The sequence below is a fragment of the Crassostrea angulata genome, chromosome 1, assembly GCF_025612915.1.
Source record: "Crassostrea angulata isolate pt1a10 chromosome 1, ASM2561291v2, whole genome shotgun sequence".
Taxonomy (NCBI): Eukaryota; Metazoa; Mollusca; class Bivalvia; order Ostreida; family Ostreidae; genus Magallana; species Magallana angulata.
In genome coordinates, this window is record NC_069111.1 from 27,331,655 (window position 1) to 27,342,884 (window position 11,230).

The 11,230-nt window shown below is 33.1% G+C and overlaps 1 protein-coding gene across 3 annotated transcripts; it reads left to right on the forward strand.

Moving 5' to 3' along the window:
* Positions 1-427: 427 nt before the first annotated feature.
* LOC128161811 (acyl-CoA-binding domain-containing protein 5-like) lies at positions 428-10,545 on the forward strand. Of its 3 annotated transcripts, none has more exons than XM_052825218.1 (12): positions 428-580; positions 1,428-1,548; positions 1,874-1,946; positions 2,690-2,746; positions 4,073-4,244; positions 4,514-4,663; positions 5,476-5,753; positions 6,264-6,669; positions 7,879-8,102; positions 8,331-8,363; positions 8,618-8,721; positions 10,361-10,545. In XM_052825218.1, exons 1-12 carry the CDS (start codon positions 514-516, stop codon positions 10,377-10,379), a joined length of 1,704 nt encoding a protein of 567 aa, XP_052681178.1. In that variant the 5' UTR covers positions 428-513; the 3' UTR covers positions 10,380-10,545. The 3 variants fall into 3 exon arrangements, with proteins under 3 accessions (XP_052681178.1, XP_052681180.1, XP_052681179.1); XM_052825220.1 differs by having other exon boundaries at positions 6,264-6,336; XM_052825219.1 differs by lacking the exon at positions 2,690-2,746.
* The last annotated feature ends 685 nt before the right edge of the window (positions 10,546-11,230 follow it).

The following is an 11,230-nucleotide window of genomic DNA, read 5'->3' on the forward strand; positions in this document are numbered from 1 at the left end:
TCCAGCAGTATACACTTTTACCTGTAGTAGTCCGATATTAGTGTTCTTAATATCAGTGGTTACAGCACTGGTATTCTTCAAAATAGGACTCTCGGGTAGATCAACTATGAAATTCAATGGCAGTGTTTTGTCTTGACATTATAAAGCTACAAAAAAGAAAGCCTCGGACCACCCCATCCCCGGCAAACTCAAATACTAGTAACCGTCGGACCACCCCCCCCGCCTTGGAAAAATTTTCTGGATCCGCGCATGAAACTATCTGATATTTTCATACAGAAAATATTTATTTTTTGATATCAGAAAATACCTAAAAAATATTAAAACGGCGCCTCATACATGAAAGTATTTCTTTTCAAATAAGTCCAAAAATCATAAAGTTGTTTTTTTTTCAAGCTTTGATTTATACTGTTATCGTTTGGTGTTTTTCAAAATCCACACAAGATTCTATCCATACGCATAATTGTCGGGATCGATAATCGGCGATGTCTGTCACATGATCTAGTTCTGTTCAAAATGGCGAACTTACCTAAGGAACGATTTGACGCTGCAGTGAAAGTGATTCATAGTTTACCTAAAGATGGTGAATATTGAATTATTTATTGTTTATTTTATTGCTACTTTACTCTTAACTAATCTTTCATATAGTGTTGTTGTATATACCACGCGATTTAATGTATGTGCAGAGAATAACAAGTCCCCAGCAACTGACTTTCCCAGGGTGCAGTCGACTTATTATAACTGATCATGAAATCAAACTGGATTAAAACAAAATAACTGCCATTTATTTTTAATCCGTAGGCATATCATGATTTTAGCAATTTTAGTGGGATTATTATGGTTGATATCCAAGCCTTTTTTGTTAACAATTTTGAAAACAACGACGTTCACGTCATAAGATATGGATTGTGAGAGGATAGGTAACACTCGACAAGTTGAATAGTAATCCAGTCGAACATTTGAAACACCCGCTTGGCGGTCAAGTCTTAATGACGTCTTTGATAAACCAATCAAATTGCGGCTGGGGGAACTCTGTCAGAATATTTAAGCTAATATTAGCATTCATTCAAGGTGGCCCCTTCATTGAGAAAAGTAATAACCCTTAGAAAAATGTATAGTTATACAATATGCGCATAGTGTGTAAAAAATACCTCTCTTGTTTTAAAAAGAGTAAATGCAACACACCAAGCAATCTGTTTCTATTTTTATATGAATTTTTAGTTTAACTTAGCTTTTTTCATTAACGGTCACTGAGATTGGAGGAATTCTTTGCTGCAGTGAAATTATTTTCCTAGAAAATGTATTACAATGTATTTTTACAGCTTTTTTTCAGTGTCACGTTATTCATTTATGTAAAGTTCCTGTCTGTGGAGATTTTTACAATTTTAAAGTATTCTGTTTTAAATGTTTCTTTGTTTTCACATTTATAGGTCCCTTTCAGCCATCATATGACATGATGCTCACATTCTACAGCTACTTTAAACAAGCAACAGAGGGGAAATGTACAAGACCAAAACCTTGGGCTTGGGACATTGTTAATAAAAAGAAATGGTTTGCTACTTTATAATTCTTGAAACTTTTAAAGAAAAAAATAAATGATGATCTGGTTCTTAAGCTTTCACTTACTTAAGTTACTCAAGACATAGAGATACAATGACTTTTTAAGGTTGATATAGAGCAAAGGAGTAAGTGCATCAGTCTATTTATTGTTTCTGAAGATTTTTTAAATTGATCTCTAACACATTGAACTTGTGGAATATTTTTAGTTGTAGTCTCAAATTCCGGTATTTATAAAGGTGATATAATGATTCACATTCTTTACAAATTTTCTTCAACTTTAAAGCTATGTGATGCCTGTTATTTTATTTTTTTTAAGGGATGCATGGACAAATCTAGGAGATATGCCTCAGGAGGAAGCAATGGTGAAGTATGTGGAAGAACTTAAAAAGGTCAGACATATGTACCGGGTATTAAATTATTCATTATCATCCTTACTTTTTTTCAGGACATTAATTAATTGAAATTTTTGGCTTTATTATGAAAGAAAGGAAAGCTTGATTAGGGGATACACAGAAGTATATATTGAAAATTACTGGTAATGCTTTTGTCAGTTTGAAATTGTGCAATATATAAGTATATAGCCACGAAATCCACAATTTGCAACATGCGATTCCATAGAAAAAAACTACTTTGTCAAACCATTACCTTTGTTGCATTAAGTTCTAGCTTTCGTGGACTTTTCTATATAAGTTTGAATATCATAAATAATTATGAATTTTGTTTTCACTTATGTTAATAATGTATTTTTGGGGAAATATGTTTCAATTTCAAAGTTTCATATTTCAATTTTGCATGCATTAATTTGTTCAGTCATGAAACTATAATGCTATCACTAAGTTAGAGAACAACAAACCTAGCTACATTTTGAAGTTTGATACGAATCTCATTTAAAACATTTTGTGTTACTCCAAAGGTGACAGTCCTTCAAATTAATTAAACTGTAATTAATATGTTTTTTAAAAGTTCAGCATTTGAATGCTTATTGTTTCTGATGATTTTTAGTACCTGGTATTTACAATTAATTTTCTGGTGGAGTTGTCAACTAGTTGTTCTGATCCCTCAAAAGTGAGCCAGATCCTCAAATTTGCTTTGTCAGTCAAATTAAATAGTAAACTCCTTTTAACTATTGCAGACAATCAAACACTTCACTGAGAAGGGGTTGGCAATGAAAGAAAAGGGGGACCCTCGGGTAGGAGATCTCTTCTTTAATTATCTTTCAAAATCTCTCTCTCTCTCTCTCTATCTCTCTCTCTGCAGTCACAATAATCTTTGATACAAATTGCTTTGGCTGTCATTCAGTAAAATCCTTATACATGTACATATTATTAAACATGTAGCAGGTCAAGTTACTGGAATGTGTCTATTTATAATCTATGGGGTCGTTCTAGTTACTAATCAATGCACACAATGCAATCGTGACGGAGTTTCCAAACATGGTCCTATTTGCACAAAAATGTGAACTGTACATATTTCAAAATGAAAATGATATATGTGTATGAATGCATGATATTCTATAAGAAATTTAATTACAGGCTAGCTGTTTTGCTCATACATGTACATTTATATTAATTGTACTGGTATTTATGATAGATGGAAGTTTCTGACATATTTTTAGGTAACCAAGATGACTGTTGTTTTTAGCTTTTGTGTTTTCTGTTGTCTGCAGCTTTTACTATTCTTATTTTCATCTTTCTTGGAACAGAAGAAATATAATTTCAACCAAACCATTTTACTACAAAGCATTCTTGGGCAAAGAGCTTTCAATTCAAATCAAATTAAGGGACTAGAACCTTTTCAAGAAGAGCTAATTTATGAGAATTAATAGAATTGGGTGTTTGGAAAGTCTATTTCTCACATGTCTCATGAACCAAATATTTTGTTCAAACCGTACAGTTTTCAGGAAAGGAGCTTAAATTCAAGTTCAAAGTTTAATTCAGAAATGAAAAGAGAAAAATATATTTTAATTTTTAGAATCAAGGATGTAAGAACTGGTGAAGAACTTGCTAAAAAAAATTAAAAATGGGGGGGGGGGGGGGGTAAACATTTTTGAAATTAACATAAAGGCAACTAGTAGGATTTTCCACTCTACTCTTACCATAACCGTTAGGCACAGTCAGGAAAGAAACAGTAAATGATCTATTTGTCAGGGGGTCAATTATTCCTGCTTGCTTTTAAAATGTCCTCCTGTGTGTATAAAATTAAGTTTAATTTGAAAAAAATGAATCGTTTAGACGGCAACTTGGGTCAGTTACAAATTGTTCCTTGAATGAGCAATGTGACTCATGGACCTCTTGTTTGTTAATCATGGAGTTGTGTTCAGAATGCATGTGTTTTTATTAAGATATTCCTCTCTACTAACCTTGAATTTATAGGTTTGTTTTCAATATCAAATCCTCATACCTAAGATAAAAAATTATACAGATTTTATCATGTCTCATCACCTTGCTCTAAACTTATTTGCTTGCTACATCGTTTATGTATATAAACAAGCATATAAAGATATAATTCTTCACAGATTGTTGAAGCCATGCCCCAAAACGAGGAGGTTCAAGCATTCATGGAGAAGTTGGGAAGTTTCTATGAGATTGTGGATGAAGACTCCCCTGTACCCCGGGTGCCAAAGGACAGTCCCTCATTACAAACAGAAAACCACATCCCAGCTGAAGATGAAACAGATGAAAACACAGGTAAACATATCTTGAATTTAGCTTGAAAAGGTACAGGAATATAAAACACTTCTTAGTATTTCTTTTGCTGAAAAAAACCTTAAAATATGGGTAAATTGATACAAGTATATGTATTTTTTTACAACTTATATAGCATGTGCAATTGATAGTTTCAATACTTTTGCCTATGTAAGTAGAATGTAATTCATACATGTATTTTAAAATTCAACTTTGAGAAGTTTGACTTATGACGTCAGGGAATTCAGAATGAAAAAATACATTTTCTGTAGATGAAAGAACCCCACTAGAAATATTTGACCATTCACAAATGGTGGAAAATGTTCTTAAGAAGAGTGAGGAAGTTAATAACATATTAGACCAATCAGAAGAAGCATTACTAAATGGTGGCGAGGATGACAATGATGTTGATGATAAAATTGGTATGTATTTTATGACATATACCGGTAACCATTATAATTACTAAGATGAACATAAGTTATTTTGATAAGATATACTTTTTCTTAGCAGCCATTGAAAAATGAAATGGGGTTGGGAGGTTATCAAAATTTGGATTAATTGTTTGACATGATACAGTCTACTCCTGATGATAAGCATTCCTGCATGTTGTCCAAACTATAGAATTATTTAGTTCTTGAAAAATTCCAATCATCATTTATCTTCATTAAATGTTGTCCAATGTGGATATATTGCCTGTAAATTTGCCATGAAGTGAAGACCTGTCTGTTGATAGTTACAAGTAACTGCTCCCATAACCTAGCCATGATTTTCACCTATCTTGATGACAATTCAAACAAACCTCAAAATGCTTGATTTATAAAACCAATAATGAAGCATGCACAATGTAACACATGTTAATAGCATTGTTGTTGTAAACTTACTATTACTCAGTTGTTCACATAGTGTATGACCCTGGACTGCTATTTGTTAAACTGTTCTCCAATATGGGAGTTGTGATTTATGGAATGACCTGATTTGAAAATATTTTACTGTACATGTATGTGATACAGTCAAACTTCGTTATCTCGAACTAGATGGGGCTGCTGAAAAACGTAGAGATATCCGAATATTCGAGATATCGAGGGTAAAATACTTTAAAAATAGGTGGTTGGGACTTAAAAATTACTTTGACAAATCCATTGTATTCGAGATATCGGTGTTCGAGATATCGAAGTTTAACTGTATATGGTTAAAAATGTATAAAATATGGACTAAGTAAATTTGATTTTTCCAGATGATGTTGACCAGGAGCAATCTGTTGTAAGCTCAAAAGTACAGAAAGAAGAAAAGGACATTATCACCATGAACGGTGACCACATACATATCACAGAGAGCAAACTAACAATGCAGGCCTACCCCAGGAGAGAGAAGCCACCCTTTGAGTCAAAGGATCGGGACAGCAGGGGGAGGCGGGAGAGAAACAAGAACAGACCCCCGGTGTCTGGGGATCATGTTACCAGTGAGACGGATAGTGAAGAAGAATTCTGTGACACGTCAGACCAACCCTCTCAGGTATAACTCTTTTCTACAGTTTAAAGCTAGCTTCTTTTAAAGCTAAGCATAATTTTTTATTTATGCTTCATTCTTAAGTTTGAGACTGTAAATGTATATGAAAAAAAAATCTGGTTTGTGAATGCTGTGAAGTCCTTAGAATTCATTTTGACTCTTTCTTTTTTTTAACATTTATGGCTGGCTCATCAATGAACTATCATCTTCAATGAAAAATGAAACACAGTATTAAATGATTAATCATACTTGTAAATCCACAATTACCCCCATGAACCTCTGAAAAGTTGACAATTTCAAAAAAATGAACCTACTAAAAAATTACTATAATGGTTTCAAAATATGCATAAGAACATATCTTTTTTATGCATTGGTAACTACTGGAAGTACAAAGAGATATTTCTGTCAAATCAAAATATTATCATTAGTACCGGTAAATTCATTTGATAATTCCGCAGTATTTGTGACCATCCTACATGTATGATTTAAATTCATATTAATCTCCAAACTTCTCAGGATGAAACAGATGCTGTACCAATTTACCCAACAGTAGCCAATTCCACACCCATCAAACCAGGAACAGTCATAGGTAATCACATTCGGCTTGGATCTCAAGAGCACAATCATTCCTCCCTTCCCTTCACTCCCTCCAAGAGTCGCTTACTTGGCTTCGGGGTCAGTTCACGAGGTATGAGCGAGAGTCTCTTGGTTAACGGCCCTGGACAGGAGACGATGAACCTGTCCTACTGCAGCAGTGGTAAAGAGGACGACCACTGCGGGGACAAGAGGGACCTTGATTCTAACACCTCCAACTTTGACAGCTCTGATAAAGATGTTCGTGTCCTGGGTGGGGGTGATATGTCTCCCCCCGGGGGCTACTCGCAAGGTCAAGGTCAGACAATGGTCAGACAAAACTTGAGAGGTGAGTTTCTGTGTGTTTGTTTTTTTCTCTAATATTCTTGACTTCATCTGCTCACAATATTCACCATGGCACAGTTAATTCTTTCCTTACTTTGGTATTAATAATGGTGCTATATCAAGGGCTTTTGAATGTGATTATACTTGTACTATAACGATGTATATATAAATATATGGTTGAGCTATATAATAGTAAAATGTTAAATTTTAAAACACCATTCTTCAGAAGTGCCTGTGTTGATCCATTTGTTACATTTGAAATCTTTTGTTCATAAGGTGTTATAGCATTTGTTTGCAATCATGAAGATATGATTCAGCTATTCATGTTGATAATAAGAAAATAATTTTTATAAAGTTTTTTTTTCTTTGAAAAGTATATATGAACAATGGTTTGGTTAAGGTTAAGATAAAAAAAATTTAAAATTAGTGGTCATCAATTCAATTATCACCAGGTATTCAAAGTAGTTTAATCAACATTTTTTGAAAGCCAAGTTACTTTGGATCTCATTGTTGAGTTGGTCAACGAAATTGAATATTTGATAGAAAGGCAATACTGTAAACGTATTAAATTTGGCATGTACGAAAGTTGGCAGAAATTAGATTTTGAGCAAGTTGGCATGGATTTGAATTAGTGTTTTCCTGAATGTGACAATTCTTATACATATGTGTATGGCATTTAGTGATGTACTTGATTTAGCGAAAGCCGCATTCCGCCAAAAGAGCTACAGTAAATAGAATTCACAGCCGAATGTTGAACATTTACAGTATCCGATAACATCTTGTATTGATAGTATCCATGGCCACAAATTTATGTATTCTTGAAACTGTAATTTTCGTTACATTCACTAAAATTGATGCCCACAAATATTAATGAAACAACATGCAGTTACTGAATTAACAGACACAATAAACCTTGAGACTGCTGGTACTTCAATTAACTGACACAATGTACCTACAGATTACAGGTACTGTAGTTTCAAAATTTACTTACCAGTCTAGGTTGATTTGGGCCATGCATAGATAAGTGTGTTTTACTCATGCAGTGAACTTGTTTTTCCGTCCTATCAAACAAAACTGGTACAATGACACAGTAACACATCTTATTCAAAAGATTTAGCTACACTTATATTTTTTTTCTCATGAAACAGTTGTCATTGCTATACAATTGTTAAACAATGTTACATAGTACACTATTCATGTATTTATCTTGCAGGAAGACAAATGGGTGCAAGGCAAAACCAGCAAGGTGTTTCCTCAGGGTCTCAGAGTTACTCCGGTGCAGGAGGAGGAGGGGGGAGGGGCCATGAAGAAACCCCCATGGGGGGCCCCCCTGGAAGTATTGATGCCCAAATGGCATTGGCGCTGATTCGCTTACAGCAAGACATGAATCGTGTGATGGAAAGGGTCAGCAATCTTGAAAAGGCTCAAACAGAGCAGGTATGCCATGTATAATAGTATGTAAATTGAAATAATTTGTACTACACATGTTGCTTAAATCAGTTTAAAAGAATTGTGTAGATTTTTGTCCTTCATTTTATAGAAGGCAAGAAACCATCTCTTTTAAGTAATCTATTAACAAGAATTCTAATTTTTTTAGCCAATCTTTTATTTGATACTGATTATATATTGGTATATTTAACTTATCTGTACACTTAATGGTTGCAGGGAAAGAATACAACTCTGAAAAAAGATAAAAAGGTAAATATATGTTAACAATACATGAAATAAAAAAACTTTTTATATCATACAAACTTTTATAAAAATGCAGAATGACATGAAAATAAATGAAGAAGAATTATAATGTTATAGATTTATTGATGATTATCTACATTAAGGTATTAGATTTTTAACTTGTAGGTCAATTTAATTTATATTTTACTCCTGTTTATTTCATATACCGGTATATTTTTTTGTCTTCGATTTGACAATAATGATTATCTCTCTTGCATAAGGTATCCCAGTGGTGGCCTTTTGATTTCAACCGCCAATCCTTGTTTGCACTCTTGGTCTGGCCTCTCATAGTACACTGGATACTACTGAAGCTGTTTCATAGAAGGTAAATTTGATACCAATTAAAGGGGTTTGTTACCACAGGAATTTCCTCTTGGTCATTTAAAAATGTATAACAGTTAATTAGTAAAGTCATTCTTAGAATTGTAAAGTAATTCTTTACATTCTTTTCATATTTTCATGGTACATGTACCTATTTGTTTTAGGCTGTCAGTGTGTAGTTTAACAGAAGTCTAATAATACAATTGCATGCATTCATCCATCCGGTCTAAAATCTTGATTTATGAAGAAACACTTAATTCATGTTTGACCAAGCCCTTGTAGCAGGCCAGTGCTATACAGTTTTATATAGAGTTGTATGTTGATATGCTTTTAGTTTTAGGGGTCCTAGTATTTTCTTAATCTTATCATTGCCAAAAAAATAGTATTAGTATTTTAAGTTAAATGATGAAACTACTGGTAGATTACGAGGATTTAAGAAGCTTTTCCTAAAGATGTAAACAAAAATACTATTTCATCCGGTTTTCTAGAACCACCGATTTCATTTCATTTGGGGTTATTTTTCTAGAACAAAACACAAGATAAGATCAAAATCATACCCCCTCTTACATGTAAAAAGAGAGATAACTAGATAAACTGAAACAGTGTTTTTGTTTAAAAAAAAAAAAATCTTCAACGATGAAGCACTTCATCAGAAGTGCCAATATTTACAAGTTGTGTATTCTGTGTACTTTCAAGTTAGAAAAAAAACACTTCAACAGCTGGACTGTTGATGAGGGCCATTTGGAGTGCAAAGTTCAACAAATGAATATTCTAGCATGGAAATTTATAACTAGTAAAGTTTGAAATGTTACTGTGTAAACTATCTGATATAGTGGTGACGGAAATTCGTTAAAAACTGGAATGTCTGAAGGATATTGGGGATACAGGAGGGGTGCATGTTCATAATCATTATTGATTTTTAAAATCTTTTCAAGAACTACATTATTAATTGCTATAATTGGTGAAATTACTATGCAAGCATCCCTACATTATGTTGACCGCATTTTGTTTGACCCATAAATCCTGGAACAATAATGGCAACACAGGGCATACAAATATCTAGGAATGTTTCAGTAGTGATAGACATTCAAAATTTCTTTCATGACACATCTTAGCCAAATCATGACCTCAGTTAGGGTTCAAAGTTTTACAAAAATTTAAATTTAGAAAGGGATATAAGAATTGAAACACCTAAGGGTGTGTCATGATTTTGATTCAAGGTCATTTTGGCAAGTTCAAGGTCAATGGATGAAAAAGATCATATAACTTTTTTATGGAGACACATTGGAAGTTCCTTCTTCACGTAAAGATTGCTTATAACCCGAGGGTGTGTCATGATCTTAACCCAAGGTCATTTTTGCAAGTTCAAAATCATCGTAAAAAAAAATGCATTATTCCTCTCTAGGTCATATCTTGTAATTAAGAATGATTAGAAGTTTTTTACTTTAAACAAAGATTTGTTATAACCTAAAAATATCTCCTCACCTTGAGCTTTGTCATTTTTGCAAGTTCAAGGTCACTATAAGAAATAGGTGCATCCATTTCTTTACAATACAGAAATACTTGAGTTATATTTTCTAAGGGGTATAATTTTGAGCTCAATCACGGTACCTCTAGTTATTTTAAACCTTCTTTTATTTCAGGCGACACAGACCCCAGTGATTGTGTTCAGTTGATGCTCTGAAGATTGTCTGTGATTTTAATTCTCTAATTGTATGACTTCTGTGTTGAAGACCATTTTAAATTCTAAGTATTTGCAGCTGTGTTTTTTTTAATCAGTTATAAAGTATTTATGTTGGAATTACAATAAACAAATGGAATTCTACAATTGCATTTTTTTTATCCTTCACTTATTTTAGACATACCATTTAATAAGTTTTTCAGTGTTTTTTTTTATAGCTTTGCGGTCTCGACTCAACCGGGAAAAAATTCCCCGAAATTGTCAATTGTTTTATCTTTATAGTCATCAATTGAGAAAAATGAATAAATAGACATAGTTTTGTAATCAAAGCTCATATCTACCTTTGGAAAAAAAAACTAATCGGTTAATTGTAATGCTTCAAATCATTCAATAATTTTACATTATTATTTACATATATCATCGTTATTGATTGTTGGTCTTTAACAAGTACACAGAGAGAAAAAGACATAAACAGTAATGCATAAATTATGCGTTGGGAGCCTGTTTCACAGAGCATACTCGGGACTAAGTTATATCTTTTTAAAAAAGAGCATTTTTTCGTAAGTTCATCCGTTTCACTTATCCAGTCATACCTTACGATATTCCTATGAAGTTATGGGACAAATAGGGAACGGGGTATATTGTTAAAGCTGGTGTAATCTTAAAATAATATATTCAAGTCTTAGAATCAATGATCCCTTAAGTGGTTTAGTAAAACAGGGATATAAATTAAAAGGTACTATTAAAGTACTCAATTACTGACTGGCTGAATGTCCTACCCTCCTCTCCCCACCCACGACTTCAGCTTTTCCTTTTCGTGAGAAAGTTTCGA

Coding starts and splice junctions, on each gene's coding strand:
- LOC128161811 (XM_052825218.1), top strand. CDS start 514: ATGGCGAACTTACCTAAGGAACGATTTGACGCTGCAGTGAAAGTGATT. Junction 2,747..4,072: donor AAGAAAAGGGGGACCCTCGG/GTAGGAGATCTC, acceptor AATTCTTCACAG/ATTGTTGAAGCCATGCCCCA. Junction 8,364..8,617: donor CTCTGAAAAAAGATAAAAAG/GTAAATATATGT, acceptor CTCTTGCATAAG/GTATCCCAGTGGTGGCCTTT.